A 17,701-nucleotide genomic window follows, 5' to 3' on the forward strand; every position below is an offset into this window, starting at 1 on the left:
AAAACACACACTCAGTTTCGTTGATTAGATTCTTAGGCGTCATTGTGTTATACATACAGTTAATGTCTTTTTCTTGTGCCAAATTCGCTTTGGTTATTGTAAGAGTAAACGCCACAAAAGGTCATTTACTAAGAATATTTTACGAAAACTTAGTAATGTTAATGAGGGAAATTAAAGAGTAAATGTTTCCATGTAAACGCAAAACGGTTTTAATATTCCATGCCCTGGCTTGGACTTTGTACCTAAGACCAAGTAGGCAAGTAGTAGTTTCTTGCTGACAAAAAAAAAGAAGCTAGACCAAGCATGTAAGCAATATAGCAACCATCAAATTATCCAAACATCTGATTTCATCATAATAAACACAATAAAGATAGAAACTTATGAAATGTTGATAAAATAAAATATTTTAATAAGATAACGAAATGAGACCAAAGGTCATATATAGTTTCTTCCGCTTTACTCCTCGGTCTTCTCGGCGGCTACTTCACCAGCAGCCACAACTCCCTGTGCCTCAGCCTTCTTCTCCTCCTCCACAACCGCCGGAGTTTCAGTCACCTCCTCCTTCTCTTCTGTTTTTGCCTCCTCCACAACGACCGGAGTTTCTGTCTTCTCTTCTTCCTCCTCTACCTTTGGCTCCTCTGGTTTCTTCTCAGTTTCTTCATCTTTTTTCTCTGCCTCATCCACAACCACTTCTTTGCTCGTTTCTTCGACTGGTGCTTCGGATTCTTGTTCAGTTACGGCGGCTGGAGCAGGAGCAGAGGCCACGACTTCTTCCGCCTGTTCGGTAACCACAACTGGCTCCTCCACTGTCTTGGTTGGTACCTCAACGTTCTCTGCTGCTGGAGCAATCACTTGTTCAACCTGGAAGCAAACACACGCTTAGTACTAAAACCATTTTCCTGTTGATAGACATTATACATGATATGTATATAGTTATAAATAACTAGTTTTTAAATCAAATCTAACTAGCTTTAACAAATAATTAAAGATAGAGATAGGAATCTGATTAGTAAAAAATAAAACTGAATAAGTTAAGATCATACCTCAACGTTGGCCATTTCGAAATGACAAAGGTAAAGAGGAAAACTATAAAGAAAATGAGAAGAGAAGTAATATTGTATGTGATGCTTTGGTGAGTGAATATGTTTGCTCGAGGAGAGCTATTTATAGTAGAAGCAATTGCTTTACGAATATTTTTAATATATATGTCAAAAATCATTTATTTTGTCTACAATGTTATTAACGAATCATGATGATGAATATTGCACATGAAAGCATCTTTTCCTTATATAAAAGTGTTTATGTGCTAATTTCCACCTCATGCCACATAGATATTGAACCTCATCATACTCGTCAAGTTGTGAAATGTTTTTATTAGAAAAGTTAAATTGTTATATATTTTCGACTAATTAAGAACTTGAATTATTTTTTTCTTCTTTTTAAGAACTTTAATTAAATTTTCATAAAAAGAAATTCTATTTTACAAACATTATATAAGTATAATATTTTGAGAAGTGTTTGTTTTGCTTCTGCTGTGGCTCAGTAAACGTTACAACAAATCTTTTCGTTTTACTAACGTTAAACTCTCTTTTTTTGTTGAAAAAGCTACTAACGTTAAACTCTTATAAAATTAGACGTTACAAACAACTTCTCATGTTACTGTTCTTAAAGTCTTTTATAAAATGTATCAGTCAAATTTGCTTGATTAATGTCGGCGAGGAAGCTTTAGGGCCCGACTGGCTCAAACGCAGCGGTTGTGGTTGCGGTTACGGGAGTTTGTGGATGCGGACGGTTGCGGTTTCTAGCGGTTTTAAGAGATTTGTACGATTGGTATTGCGGTTTAAAATTGGTGCGTTTACGAGTGACTTATGACTGGTTAGCTACCAAATGCGGTAACAGTCAAATAATAAATTAACAATATTTACATTTAATATAATTATAAAAATATCAAAAATCATAAAATTATAATAAATATAAAATTTATATTTAGAAAGTTATAATTTTAATTTTTGAAAATTTATTGAAATTGTTTTTATTATAAAATTTTATAACATTGATTAAAATATAATAGATATATTTTAATATTTTCATAATTTCAATTTTAAATTTTTTTATTAAATATTTTTACTTTTGTATATATATTGTTTTAAAAAAAAGAAAAAAAATTTACCCTCCCGCAACCGCCCGCAACCGCAAACGCTAGCTGGATCCAGCTTTTGAATTTATGAGATTCGGAGCGGTTTGAAACGGTTTAGAGCGATTTAAGTGATTGTTGCAAACTGCCGACAACCGCTACCAACCGAAAAAGCTGCGTTTACGGGTGGTACCGGGAAAACCAGTCGCCCCCTTAGTGTATTGCTAGCCAATTGATCAATGTTCTCTTCACTTTGTGTGACAATGAACCCTATAATATAAAACCTTGTTTTCGTAAACTATGGATGTTGACTTTTTAGCAGCTCTAGCATGTTTTAATTTTAGTGGAGTCGATGTTGTGGGGACTAAATTGTCCAGTGAAATTTAATTGTGGTCGTTTCGAATTTAAACCAAGCATCGAAACTAAAGATTTTGAATGAACTTGAACAAATATATATAGACAGCATAACGTTAATTCCAAGTTATGTTTGGATTGTTATTAACCCTTTGATTTTCCTCTAACGAATGGTGGAATCTATTCTATTAAAACAGCAGTGTGATCAATTGATAAAAGTAGGATCCAATTATTATTTCAATAATACATACATTTTATATGATAACTGCAACCTTTTTTTTTTAATTTCAGAATGTAACCACCACGTATACACGCCTAATAATCAGGGGCCACAAACCTAATAACTGCATCAATATATCTTAATTTATTGAACATTAAACAACATTTATATAAAGATGCAAATACGTAAGAAATCTTTAAAAATATGTAACTTCTGTTTTTAAAATATGTTTTCTACATAATTGGTTTTTGTCGGAATTTTTTTGTATCTGGCCTTGGGCCTCTATTGATGCATTGTGTATGTGTATGGGCTTTTAAAATTTTCTATTGTTTGAAAATTATTTTGCTTAATTGGATATTATTAACCTACATTATTATTCAAACAATTTCTATAATTTGTTCTATATTATAATAAAACACCTACTTAAGTTTATAAATAAAATGTGGAAAATTAAAACTGTTATCATAAAATTTGGTATATTTAAAATTTGGTATATTTAATTATTTTAATTAATTATAACTTACATCTCACCTAAGAAAAATAGGATTTTTTCAACTAGACATTAATTTATTAAAATTTTAAATATTTTACATAGACATTAAGTTTATCAATTAACAAAGAGCAAGATGTTAAAATAGGGTTTAACGGTTTTAATAGAAATAAACATTCATATAAACTCATTTAGTTTAACGAGATTGAAATAGGTTATTTGATCAAAAATATTTATTAAATGTTATCTATTCTATTAAAACAGCAGCATGACCAATCAATAAAAGTAGGATCCAACTATTTTTTTATTTAAAGAGTCATTATCTATTAAGTAAATAATATAATTGTAACCCACTAACCCCATATTTCTTTTTGTAAACGAACCCACTAATTCTATATTTTAGAATTAGTTTTGCGCTTTAAAGGTAACGTGGTTTCTATTTACATTGGATCACAATTTATAAAACCCAATTTATTTTGTTAAATAGGATTACAAAGAGAAACACAATTACAAAGAAAAGTATAAATATGATAATAAAGAAAAATATAAATATGAAAATTAATTTTTTTTTTAAATGTAAAACAAAAAATATACCCGCCCTTTTAGGGGCGGGTCAGAATCTAGTTAATAGCTTAAAATTGTAGATGAAAGTATATCGAATTTATAGTTCTTTACAGGGGAAAAGGGACAAATGCAAGTTCCTCAATACATATAAATATATATTCAGCTTTAATATTTTAATTTCCACATCTTTGATTATAATTGATAAAATGCCATCTGGAGTACGGAGTGGTGACCATTATGCCTTATCAGTATAGTTTTTAAAGATATTTTATTAGAGATATGAAAATAACCAAATAAGCAGTATATATTATTTCACTAAACAGAGAAAAGGTAAATTAGACTATCAATGTACATACAAGTAATAATTTTTATAAAAGAAAAAAAAAATCAATTCGAAAATAATGACCCAGTTGAATTTTGGTGAAAATGATATTTTGGAGAATAAGAACCCTTGAATCAAATTTAGAGGTCACATTGTTTATGTATTCAAAAATCAAATCATTTTGTTTTTAGACTTACTGTAATAAATTTGATTTTTCCTACAATTTATTTCAATTTTTCTGATTTTAAAATAAACTAATGTGGTATGAAAATTTCCCTGCCATAATTGAACGAGGGTTAAAGACCATGATGTAAACCATTTTGATCATGATTGAGATCGATTATTGTCTGAGAAAGAGAATGCAATATTTACTACTTTTCATTTTCACGATTATTGATCATGTGAACTATTAAAGATTTCCTTTTTTTTTTCTTTTAATAATTATATATCTTTTTACAACTTAATAATCAGAATTAGTGTATCCCTTGATTATAAGGGTTGCTTTTCACGTAATTAGTACCACTACTCTATTTCAAAATCGATACCATAATTTGATTACTGACGACGTGGTTACAAGATCAAGCGGGCCCATGTGAGTGTGAGCCAGGTAGGATTCCTCATGAATACGTACACGACTTCATCTCCTTCTTGGTTTGGGTTAAATAAACCCATTTGAGAGGGCAGCTATAAGCATAAATAGTAAAAACCAAAATAAACGAAACATATAAACAACAAAATACTATCTTTAATAATATTTTCTCTTTAAAATTCTTACATTCTTATATTTAGTGCATTCTTTTGTTTATTTCACCAATTCACCCTTTTATTAATCATTAATAAAAACAGTTTAACATGAAAATATATGAATATATCTTACTATATGTTTGGTTAGCGATATATTTCAACTTTGGATGCTATTGGTCATTGAAATGACATTAAATCAATTTATCTACTATGATTAGGTTTAGAAGGTAAATCTATATTTAGGTTTTAGTTTTGGAAATATGTGAACAAACTTTCAAATATACTTATATACAATCTGTAAAGATAGCCAGCAGAAAAGCTGGTAAAAAGGAGTTGGACGGCTAATATGACCCATTACTGGGTCCCAATTCTTGTATTAATTCTGTCTGAAAAATAACTAAAGGTAGTAACGCATCAATAATGCATAAGGGATGCTGTTACAAATTTGGAAATCTTAGGCAGAGGAATAAAAGAAAAATAGGACATACTTCCTCTGTTCATAAAAAATCCATGTTTTGAATTTTTTTCTTTTTCAAAAAGATGTATGTTCTATGTTTTTTATGAAAAAATTACAAACTTTAAGAAAATTAATTGATTTTATTATATTACTACTGATTAAAAATTGTTGAAAATTTAAAATTACAAAAAAAAAAAATTATTATAGTGATTTAATGTGTTTTCTTAATATGTGTGAAAACACTAAAAAGTCTATATTTTAGAAACGGAGAGAATATATGATATCTCAGAAATAAGCTAACCCGGAAGATCAATGCCGATAGATTAAAGAAACCTACAACCTCTTAACACAATAATGCATCCATCAATATACGTAGAAGTTCCATAAATGTAATTATATGGTCACAAAATGTAATGGTTACATACAGTTTACAAAAAAAATATAATGGCTACAATCTCTTAGCACAATAATGCATCCATCCCTTACTTCTCTACTCTGTATTTAAATAATAGACGATGTAGATCTGAAAAAGTTGAAAATAATTCACTTTTGGTGTCCCAAACCGCATGTCCTGAACATGTGTAACGTTAAATCCGAACAGGCTGAAGGATATATGTCTCAAGAATTATATATATAATATTTTATATACGTTTGATTCTACGCCGTTGATTTAGAAAGAGGATATAAAGCAGACGTTAGAGGATTCATATTGTAGGGCTGGTTTCGAAAGAAGAGAATCTCTTTGTGTCCAAATAGTTGGCACTTGAGGACTTGATGATGATGAACTTTATGTGATTTCTTTTTAAATTAAATTAAGGAAATATTCATAAATGTCATCAATCCAAAAGGGTTCGATTTTGCCTGAAATCAGAAATAGCTTACAAAATTTTGGCTTTACTTTGATATCCAGATGGTGACTAGAGTCTAAAGACAATTTGAGTATCAAACTCGGATGTAGTAGGGACAATAAGCAAAGATTTATATCTGATCATAAATTACTTAGGATGACTAATAAAGATCTAGTGAAGTAATAGTTCTTTTTTTTAACTTTCTTTATTCATCTTTCTTCCCCTCCCAAATGAGACATCGTTTTTGAAAACGCAGTACAAGCAAAAATGACATACATATAGCTAATATGGTTAAGATAGTGAACCCAAATATATCTAAAAAGGCAGATACCGAAAGAAACACTTATGAAGGATGATGAACCAAAATCAAGGAAGATAAAAGAAATCACAATAAACAGTGATTGAAAACTCTTGAACCATGAGTGAAAATAGGTTGAGGAATCGATTGAGCGGCATGGAAGAGAACCGCTGGATCCAAAACAAAAAGCTTTGGTCTTAAAAGAAGCTGGAGCTCTTTGACCAAACTGACAATATCTCTTGAATTCGAAGAATAAATCTTTGTAGCAGCAGAGCAAAGCCAGATGAGGATGTAGTTGAACTCATGAGGAGGGTTAGATTTAGAGATATTAAATTCAGAATTTCAAACTTCAAAAAATAAGAGCATTTGAAAAATAAGTGGTCTGGATCTTCATAATGTGAATCATAGTGGACCAGTGGTGGACCCAGACTCAAATTTAAAGTGGGTCATAAATTAGACTAAAGCTCAATATAAAAAAAAATGAAAAAAGTACTAAATGAGAGTCGAACTCAGTTAAAGGGATGTCATAAGCTGGGTACCCAAACCAAAATTGTTGCAGAATCTTAACATATTTATAACAAAAACACCATAATATATATTAAACAGGTGTCATCTGACCTTCCCCCCCCTCCATTTCACAACGTGGGTCCGCCTTTGCAGTGGACAGCTAGGATAAACATTTAATCCTCTATAATGAAGCTTATCTCGGGTTGGAAGTCTGTCCCGAGCCGTTACCCAGACAATGAAGGAATGTTTTTCGAATGTTGAATAAAAACTATGCCAGACACGTTGAAAATGAACTTGTAAGGACTCTCAAGTGTGGGATGAGGAAAAATCCGAAGGAGTGACAGTAGGTGAGTTCCTCCAAACAAACATGTCATTCTGCAATGAATTAGTGTTTGGTGGTTCAGTAGGCAAGCACTCTCGAAACAACACCAATATTGGTGGTCTCCCCCTAGATAATGTGCATCTTCCACTAAACACCGCGTCTGAAACCATAGAGGAAGCACCACTTCCAATCACCCTAGGTCCATTGGCTCCGGAAATCTGTAATAAATGACCAGATCTGTCCAATTGTCATGTCAAAACAGAGTCGATATCCCATTGTTGACATTACACAGAAGGAAAAGTCGTGCCAAATTGAGAAGTTTCATCAGACGCCTCCGAATCTACAAGCATGTGACCTGAAAATCTGAGGTCCAAAATAATCGGCCCGCAATAATGTGCTAGATATTTGTTTAAAAATGGAAAGTGGGATGAAATATTTAACTTAGAAAAACTATAATTTTTAGGACAGACTAAAAATATGAAAATAACCATGTCCAACTCATATGTATTTAGCAGAAATTTATGTTTAACTGTTTAAATCTATACTATTAAAGTATGATCATATTGTTCTTTTTACCTTAGTATGCCATTTTCTTTACTAACATTGCATGTTTCATTAAGGACAATCGAGTAATATTAATAACACATCTATATTGGGTCATTTTTTCAGATCCAGCCCACATCAAATCTCTTTTGGGCCATTTGGGCCGATTAAGAAATCAGATCCAATTCTCACATTTTTTTTCCTTTGGGCCATTGAGTCCAAGTTCAAATAATTTTTTTTCAACTATTCTTAATTATGATCTTTTTATTTTCTTAATATAATTTAAGCATTCATAAAAAATATTGAATTTTTTCATTGAAAACTATAAATCTTTATTAAAAGTATATAATTTGTTTTATTAAAATATTAACCACATAATAAAATTAATTTATCAGAGTTATATCAACTTAATTCATTAAAAAATAAAATTTAATTCTTTAAATGGTCATTTAAAATGAAATACGATAAATAAAAAGTTTAAGTCTTTTATAAAATAAAATACAAATATATGAAAACATGACATTTACTAAATATTTGTCAATTGAAAAAAAAATAATAATAAATCCGCGCTTCGGATCAAAATCTAGTTTTATATTAAAGTATTTACTTAACTTCGAATGGACTTAAAGTGAAATTTTACAGACCGTTATTGGACTTAAGTGTTGGGGGATTGAGGCCTAATTTTCATGGCCCAATACATTTTCTCGTCCTATATTGCATTTGACGGGAGACACCACATTATCTCCAGTCTCCACCGCGGTTCGCTGGTCTCAGTCATGCAGTATATAGAGATCTACGTCCATGCATGTATATTCAGATGCACGTATGTATGCATAATTAATTATGCTATACCATTTATTTTTAGAAAATAAATCATGTGAACGGGAAGACTACAAACCTTAAATTAAGGATCACCGCATGACCTTTTCTCCGAACTCCATATTTAAACATTCCTCAAACAAAAACACCAAAGCTCTCTCTCATGATCTATCTTTTAGCTCTCTTTATTTTTCTTCGTGTTACCTTCTTCTCATTCTTCTGACCAAAAAAAAATCCTTTAATTAAACTATATTTATTCTTTTGTTTTGTGGGGGAAGACTAAATGGTTGTCTCCGATCCTCATCTGCAGGAAATCATATTGAATCAAATCGAATAGTGGAAATTTTTTAGGAACCAAATTAAATCAGAACAGTATATATCAAGAAAACAAATATGGTTTTGAAAGAGGAGGAGAAGAAAGCTGAAGAAACTTCAGAAGATCAAAAGGGAAAAGGGACGTTAAGCAGAAAGAACAGCCACAGCTCTTTGTGTCCGACAGATGATGACGATGAAGACGAAGACAGGAAGCTTGAGCTTGGTCCCATGATCGCTCTCAAAGAACAGCTCGAGAAAGACAAGGTTTTGATCTCTCATGTCCTGTTTGATTAAATTATAATAACACATAGCATTTTGGCTATGCTACTATGTTAGTCCACAAATGTTACATATTTGGTTTTTTATTCTTTTAATGTTCTTTATCTGACCTACATAATAATAGGTGAATTTTGTTTACAAAACCTAGACGACAGTCTAATCACTTTTTGGTACCATTGAAATAATTGTTTAGGATGATGAAAGCTTGAGGAGATGGAAAGAACAACTTCTAGGCAGTGTGGATATGGAGGACGTTGGAGGTAAACCAATTTGTAGTACCCATTTTAGCTCTATCGTTTAATAACAAATAAATCCGGTTTAAAGAGAATTCCAATTGATTACATTATTGTTTTTTCTTGTGTGCAAATAGTATATATTTTTGTGTATGTATTTGTAATTTAATTGAATAACAAAATATATATACAGAGACTCCGGATCCGGTGGTAAAGATAATGTACTTAACAATTAGGTCACCGGATAGAGAAGACATGGTATTGACGGTACCTGAAGACGGTAACCCGACATCGAAAGGACCATGGTTCACTCTCAAAGAAGGCTCTAAGTACACTCTTGTATTTACTTTCCGTGTGACCAACAACATTGTGTCCGGCCTCCGGTACAGCAACTCAGTTTGGAAGACCGGACTCAAGGGTATTTTTTGTGTCTTTGACGCACTCGTGTACCACACTTAAGTACAACAACATTTTGAAGCTTTTTCGCTAATTTTTCTCTCTTTTGATGAGAACAGTGTATAGTAGAAAGGAGATGCTAGGAACGTTTAGTCCACAGGCGGAACCGTATACCCATGTCATGTTTGAAGAATCGACACCGTCTGGTATGCTTGTTAGAGGCTCCTATTCCGTTAAATCTAAGGTACCAAAATCAAAAAAATCAAAACTTATTTTCATATTGTTAGTTCAACATAACTAAATACCATTTCCAGTTCTGCGGTAACTCATAATCGTATCTTCAACTGTTACTCCGTTTTTTTTAACTTGCTATAATAAATTGGCAAAATGAAACAATTTAGATACATTGGAAAATTATTACTATTTTCCTCTTGATAGCTAGAAGCGATTGTTCCGAAATTAAGAAGACCATCTTCAGTTTGCAAATTATTTTGTCTTATTACTGCTTTTCAGTTCGTAGACGACGACAATAAGTGCTACCTGGAGAACAACTACACCTTCGACATTCGCAAGAATTGGCTGTGATCCTTCACATAAGTTACTGGAAGAAGAAATACATAACATATTAGTATATTATTCATAATTGTTTCATATTTTGTTGTCTATCTTTAATTCAAATTGGTTTTAATTAAATGTTTGTTCATACACATGTTCAAATACTTCATCCTTTCATAAAAAAATGTCATTTTGACATTTTTCACACATATTAAAAAAATGATTGAAATATTTTTAAGTTCTTATTAATCATACATATTCAACCAATAGTATTTTAGATAAATGAAATTATTTATAAAATTAATGTATTTTTAATTAATTAATATTAAGCTGAAAATTGCATTGAAATTTTAAAACGATATTTTTTTTTGTAACAAAAAAAAAATATTAAAACGACATTTAATATGAAAAAGAAAGAGTATACATTTTGACAACCAGAAACATGTTAATAAATGCATATTGATGAAATAAAACATGGAAGAAAGTTGTTGACCAGAAAAAAAAAATCATACTATACTAATACTAGAAGAGAGCATTTAAGGAGATTGTACACTTCAAGAAACAGTGAATGCTTTACTTAAATGCATTTTGGGGCACTGCACTATCGATCTCGTTTGACTCTTGTGAATAAAATCACTAGATACTAACCAAATCAACAGATCTATATTCGTATATCGTGACAAAACCTCTATTTATAAAAACCAATAACATTCTCAAAGATACAAACGTCAACTCTCTCACAAACCAAAACTAACTTTCAGCATGAAGAACACCTACAAGTTCCAAAGCCTCTTTTCTTCTCTCATCTTCCTCCTATTCCTCTTCACACTCCTATCAATTTCGAGAACCAACGCACTCAACTCCCGTGGCGGCTGCCGACATCCGCCGTCGCAAACCAGCTGTAAGACATGCATGGCGGAGCAGATGAACTACGTCTGCCCCAAGTGTGTGCCGGTGCTCCGGTGCATGGCTCGTTGCCTTTGGGGTGGTGTATCTCAGAGGACATGCACTACTACATGCGGCTGCGACACCATGGCCAAGCCCTCGCTTCTGGAATGTAAACGCTGTGTTTCTAGGTGTAAGTGTAGCTGTGCGGATTAGGAACTTAGCGGCTTAATGCTCTCTTTGATGTTGCAATAACATGTTGAATAATGTTGGATCTTTGTTGTTTAACTTTATGTTTTATAATGTTGAATGCTTACCTATATACTATAATTCATATATTACTGATATCCCTACAGCTTCTCCTAAGATAAAGAGTAAAGAGACATATACATGATATCCCTACAGCTTCTCCTAAGATAAACAACTCATAGGATATCTGGATGAGGCTACGCCGAGATAAATAGAACCGAAGTTTTACCATTAGATATTTCAACTTTTTTTTTGTCAACAGATAATTCAACTTAAATTTGAAAATTAGAGATTTTCTTAAAAGGGGTGTATATTTATTGTTATTATTTATACAGGCCAGTTTAATAACAAGAAATACATTATAGGATGGTAACAGATAGAAAAAACTCTGTACTCTCTGTGTTAGGCAAAGAAAAAAGAACAAAATATCCACAAAGAAAAAATGGAAAGACTAACTCGAGTATTAACCACACACAAATTATAGTCTCGTAGCCAAAAGAATGTAATTGTGAGTAGTTAATCATAAGGCAATGCATTTTCTCCTCTCTCTCTCAGTGGTTTGTAACTAGTAGTAAGGAGGGGAAGCATAGGAGACACTTGGAATTGGTGGAAGAGTCGTGTCGGGGTAGGAAGGAGGAGGTGGTGTTGTGTAAGAATGTTCAGGAGCTGGTTCATAACTTGGTGATGCTTGGGGAGGATGACTGTCTTTACATCCCTTTGCTGGCGGCGGAGACTGGCTTGGTGAATAGTAGTACTCAGTTGGTGGTGGAGGACTTGGTGTTTCCCATGGATAGTAAACCGGTGATGGTGGTGGTGGACTTGATGTTTCCCACGGATAGTAAACCGGTGATGGTGGACTTTGTGTTTCCGGTGCATAGTATACTGGTGATGGTGGTGGCGGGCTCGGCGTCACGGGTGCATAGAATACAACAGGCGGTGGCGGAGATGATTCGGGACACGGCGGTGGTGGACTTGGAGGAGGCGGAGATGAGTATACGTAAGGCGGAGGTGGAGGAGATGTGTATACATAAGGCGGTGGAGGAGATGGTGATGCTGGTGGTGGTGGAGAGTATGCTCTGACGGTAGGCGACATCTTGGACGACGGTCGTGGAGGCGAAGTGTAAACGTAAATCGGTGGAGGAAGCATCCGAACAGCGGGAGCCATCTTGAACGTCGGCGGTGGTGGAGAGAAGATGTTGAAACATCCAAACGTACTGCAATCAACAGGACGAGCCAACAGAGATAAACACTCTTTAACCGATCTTTGACTAGCCATACCAGCAATACAGTTCATAGAGCCGTTCACAATGGCCTCGGTTACAGATAACGCTGCGCATATAGGAGCACGACCGGTGAAGAAGTTGGAAGCGTAGGTGAAGTTCTCAAGGTTAGGAAGCTGGCATATACTCGGAGGAATGAGTCCAGAGAAGCCATTATTAGCCACGTGAAGCTCTTCTAAGCTCTTCATGTTGCCGATGCTAGACGGTAACAAACCACGTAGAGTGTTCGAACTGATGTCGAAAACCGTCACGTTCTTGAGGTTTCCTATCTGAGGAGGTAAACAACCGGTTAAGTTATCGTTAGAGAGGATAAGCTCGTTGAGTGTTTTCTCCATTTGACCGATACTTCCCGGTATACATCCTCCGAGATCGTTGTCCGCAAGAACCAGAGCTGAGACCGGAGAGTTCCCCATGTTGTCGGGGATCCCAAACCGAAACCTGTTATGGTTCAAGAAGATAGCGTCGAGCTTTCTGTCGAAGAGCTTTGAAGGGATCATGCCTTCAAAGTCGTTGAAGCGGAGATCCAAGAACTTAAGGGAAGGCAAAGAGAGGACAACGCTAGGGAACTTCCCAACGAATCTGTTGTTGCTAAGATCAAGCTCGTGGAGAAGCTTCATGCGGTTGAACGTGAGGGGGACTTCACCGCAGAAACGGTTTGAGTTCAGGTGGAAGAGAGCGAGATCAGAAAGGAGACCAAGCTCGGCAGGCAAGTAACCAGCCATGTCGGCGTGGTTGAGGTCAATGCCTGCGACGACTCTGGTTTTGGGGTATGAGTTTGGAGAAGGAGCACAGTAGATTCCGTTGTAGGAGCAAACATCTGAGCCGTTCCAGGTGGCTGTGAAGTTGAAAGGGTCGGAGAAGATTGTTTGTTTCCATGATTGGAGAGCAATGTAGGCTTCACGTAGCTTCGGGTTCTCGAACTTGAGTTTCGGGTCTACTTTGATATGATCTCCCAAGTCGCTTTCATCAGCTTTGATCTGTGACAAACAAATGGATGAGAGCAGAAGGAAGAAGACAAGACGAAGAGGAGCGATCAGCATTTCTTTTGGGTCAAGAAACCCACTTTTTACTTATTATTGTGACATCTATTATCTCTATGTGCTTTCATCTTTATAAAACAGTTTAGAAACTCCAAAGTCGTATTATTTCTATCTCTCTAGTTTTCCTTTTGTTACTGGATTTGTCAATTACATGTTTACACGTAGAGGAAACAAAAAGAGTTGACCTTAGCGCAGAGGTGAAACCATCGTCACTGATTTTTCATACTTGGATGCACGTTCCTAGAGATTAGAGTAATCAGCCCAGGGCCGGCCCTGGGCTAAAGCCCGTAAAGCAAGGGCTTTAGGCGCCAGAGCCGGTATATAATTTGGGGGCGCCAAAAAGTTCTAAAATAATGCAGTGGTATAGTGGTTTGTGGAGTTACCTTTCTACCTTCTGATTGTGCGTTCGAAGACCCCTTCTCTTCTTTTTTACCTTTTCTTACTTTTTAATAAAGATACGAAGTACTTTAGTTTATCCCTTTGATATATACACGATCGTTTTATGAGAGCTTTACGTATATAGGTACTTTCGGCTTCCACTTTTACAGTTTAACATACTTGTAGCTGGTGGTGTACTTTGTGTCTTACTTTTGAATTATTGTGACAAAAATGCCCTTTACGAAAAGTCTCGTGACTAGTTGGTAGGTTTCTGGAGTCTTGTGCTTTTATAGTGACAATTGAATTAGTGCAAATTAAATTTGATCCGATGGATGTGTGTTTCGTGGTACATAAGAAGTTTTTTTATTTTGTGTTTAACTGTATAGTAAATTTTTTTTAGTTATGCATATTAACGTAATGTATGGTTGATTTGGGAATGAGTTGTTATGTTATAATAGAAGGTGCAGTTAGTAAGAACATACATTTGTGGTCAAGATCATAGTATAGGTATGATCATTAAAAAATTGTGGTCATTTCATTGAGATTCATAATTTGTTTTTTAATAACTTTTTGCTGACCATTACAATTCAATAATTGTGGTTATGGAGAAATTATTTTATAAGCAAGTATGGTTATAAAATTTGGTTCATTGGCTTATTGATGTGGTTAGGCAAGTGTGGTTATAAGCTTTGGATCTTTTTCTTTTCTTCCAGCTTTCTCACCTCTCGTTTTGAATCTCACCGTCCATTAAACAAAAAAAATCAAAATATAGAGGAAGAAAATCATAAATCCACCATATTTATGATTAAAAGGTATATGGCATCACTATTCTTCGCTTAACCTTTGGTTTCATTATCTTTCATCTCGATATCTACGAGCAAGAAAAAAGTGAAGAATAGAAGGTGACTCAGATCTGACTCAACGACGCGGTGAGAGCGAGCGAACTTCACCTATGAACGTTAAGCTTCCTTGAAATCTAACGCTTCCACCGTCGAAGAAAACTTTGTCATCATCACTTCCAACTGAATCGCCTCTTTAAATATTTTTTTATTTTTTGGATTCTTTTCTCGTAAAATAAAAATTTGTATTGAAGAATAAAAGGAAAAAAAGAGAAAGGTAAAGCTTCACAAAGAGTTGGATCACGATAAAAGTAAGGGAAATAGAAAGATAATTAATTTCAGGGGTAATTTAGACAATAGCACGTACAAAAGTACTTGACATGGGAAAAGTATGCTAAAGTGATATAGAGTAGAGATAAAGTATGTCTAAGTGTAAATTTTTCTCGTTTTATTCATAAAATCTTAGTACGTTTGTTTTTACACTACTTGAGTTTCTTTGTACTAAATATGAGTATAAATTTATAACTATAAATTAAATACTAAAGTATTGTAAAGCCCTTTTTCAGAAAAAAAAACTATTGTACTCTAACCTAATAATATGTGTTTCTTTCTATACTCTTGCGCTATTTCCTTCTGATATTTATGTCCTCATCTATTTTGATGGATTGTTGTTCCATCATGTAAGTTTTATCTTCTGTAATTTTTTTTCTTGTACTTTTTTGTGATTGATATAATTTGATTTAGGAATATTAGACGATAATTTTTTTAAAAATCTAAACAAACACAATTTTATTATAAACTAGATTCTACTTACTGTTTTTTTTCCGAAAAATTAAATACAATTTCACAAGTTGAATGGATGATTGTTATTCAAATATAGGAGTTTTAATCATACATTAATAGTAATTCCAACTTAGTTACATTTTTAAAAGTAAAGCTCATAAAAAAGTAATGATGTTTGAATATATCTCAAACACAATAAATAAAAGAAAATTATAATGGGGCAAATTTTTTTAATGCGCTTTAGGTGCCAATCCGGTCCGGACCGGCACTGAATCAGCCGTCAACCTATAATCATATAAAACACAGTTTTAACTCAAAATGACATGAGTGCACGATCTATGTAAAAGAAGCGGTCAAAGAAAGCCAAACCTGCACGCAAGACCAAATAGGAACAGAACTTGAACGCATGTCTATCAGCATTCCTTAAGATCTTTTAAAGAACGTACCAAGTTAATCCCTATAATTATGAGTTTTTCACCAGTTGGCAAGTCCTCCAAATGTAAGCAACACGCGTACGCTCAAAAACGATATCTTCTTTCCGTTTGTGGTATATTACGAATAGCGTGATACCAAACTCTATGTGTTTCATTCTTAGTGTTTTGAAAGCGACTCCCAAGTACAGGATGATGGTATGAGTTCAGCTAGCTGACACAACATCAAGCAAGGAATATAAAATGATAGAATAAGATGTGCATTCGTCTGATCAACTAAGTCTAGCGAAAATCAAGCTATTTAAGGTTGGAAGTTCCATGGCTAAATACCTCACTTTCAAGGAACGCGTCCAGGGTAGTTAAGTAAGGCGAAGCACATGTTTAAAGTATTTTGCCAGCTCTGTACATTGATCCAAGGTGATGCATAGTCCCTAAAAACAGAACAAACAATGTCCAATTAAGCATGTGGGATTGAAAGAGTATCTCAAATATTCTCGAGAAGATCATTTGAAGGTTGAAACAACAAATCAAACTACAATATCTGCAAAAAAAAAAAAACTTTTTATCCGTGAATATACATAGCTATAACATCCAACGTTGTGAAACTCAACCAAGCTTGAATGCTTGACAAGGTAAAGCAGAGGAACGACGATATAGAGAGCAACCCTGGGACCATTATTACAGTAAAAAGATTACCATGATCAAGTTTCATTGTCATCAATCAAAGATTCCATATGCTATATTAGAAGGCCAGAGACAGTCTCAATCTCAAATTCAAAGCTTATATTAACAGGCAAGCTATCTTATCATCACGTTTAAAATACAATTAAATGGATCACTGTGATCTAATAATCTGCATTAAACCAACCACTGTAGATGGAAATAACTATCCATAATCAAGTAAGATAGTTGATTTGTGGCACTAGGTTCATAACTAATCACTAATTCCACATCTTAATTATCAATCACAGTGTTCAAAAACATTACACTGATACTCCTCCCAAGGACGAAGGATCTAACACTAGCAGCATTATAATCAATAAGCACGAAAAGGGGTTAGTTTACGGACCTTAAGGAACCGGTTGGTGTCTTGGATAATAGAAGATCGCCACGAATTGAATAAATCTCCGATAGCAAGACGCACGTAGGGTTTAAAAAATACCTATTGATCAAAATTTTTACAACAATACTCATATATCAACAAAATCTATTGATAAAAAAATCTTAAACAATACTCATATATCAACAAAAATTATTATTATACTAATTTCTAAATCAGAATCTCAAATCTGCACTATTTATCTACAAAATGACAACTTTATCAAAATAGTAGTTTTTAAAAAGTTTATTTTAAAAAAATACAAGCATTTGATAAAAAATTCTTACACAATACACATATATCAACAAAAATTATTT

General features: G+C 33.7%; 4 protein-coding genes and 1 long non-coding RNA gene across 5 annotated transcripts; 2 read left to right on the top strand and 3 right to left on the bottom strand.

The window, feature by feature from the left end:
• Positions 1-306: 306 nt before the first annotated feature.
• Positions 307-1,174, bottom strand: LOC106399413 (plasma membrane-associated cation-binding protein 2). Its single transcript, XM_013839897.3, has 2 exons — positions 1,044-1,174; positions 307-861 (listed from the first exon to the last, which is right to left on the bottom strand). Exons 1-2 carry the CDS (start codon positions 1,056-1,058, stop codon positions 457-459), a joined length of 420 nt encoding a protein of 139 aa, XP_013695351.2. The 5' UTR covers positions 1,059-1,174; the 3' UTR covers positions 307-456.
• Positions 1,175-8,763: 7,589 nt separating this feature from the next.
• Positions 8,764-10,643, top strand: LOC125575207 (rho GDP-dissociation inhibitor 1-like). The gene is made up of 5 exons (XM_048741808.1): positions 8,764-9,201; positions 9,410-9,476; positions 9,643-9,867; positions 9,965-10,089; positions 10,359-10,643. The coding sequence occupies exons 1-5, from the start codon at positions 9,016-9,018 to the stop codon at positions 10,428-10,430; spliced, it is 675 nt and encodes a 224-aa protein (XP_048597765.1). The 5' UTR covers positions 8,764-9,015; the 3' UTR covers positions 10,431-10,643.
• A 372-nt stretch (positions 10,644-11,015) lies between these two features.
• Positions 11,016-11,632, top strand: LOC106400026. Its single transcript, XM_013840443.3, has one exon. The coding sequence runs from the start codon at positions 11,163-11,165 to the stop codon at positions 11,499-11,501; it is 339 nt and encodes a 112-aa protein (XP_013695897.1). The 5' UTR covers positions 11,016-11,162; the 3' UTR covers positions 11,502-11,632.
• A 40-nt stretch (positions 11,633-11,672) lies between these two features.
• LOC125575347 (leucine-rich repeat extensin-like protein 1) lies at positions 11,673-14,005 on the bottom strand. The gene has a single exon (XM_048741809.1). It carries the CDS (start codon positions 13,852-13,854, stop codon positions 12,100-12,102), a length of 1,755 nt encoding a protein of 584 aa, XP_048597766.1. The 5' UTR covers positions 13,855-14,005; the 3' UTR covers positions 11,673-12,099.
• A 1,009-nt stretch (positions 14,006-15,014) lies between these two features.
• Positions 15,015-17,479, bottom strand: LOC106399835. Its single transcript, XR_007316715.1, has 2 exons — positions 16,224-17,479; positions 15,015-16,139 (listed from the first exon to the last, which is right to left on the bottom strand). It is a non-coding gene; the product is annotated as an uncharacterized LOC106399835 (long non-coding RNA).
• Between the last annotated feature and the right edge of the window lie 222 nt (positions 17,480-17,701).

The sequence above is a fragment of the Brassica napus genome, chromosome A9 (genome assembly GCF_020379485.1).
Source record: "Brassica napus cultivar Da-Ae chromosome A9, Da-Ae, whole genome shotgun sequence".
Taxonomy (NCBI): Eukaryota; Viridiplantae; Streptophyta; class Magnoliopsida; order Brassicales; family Brassicaceae; genus Brassica; species Brassica napus.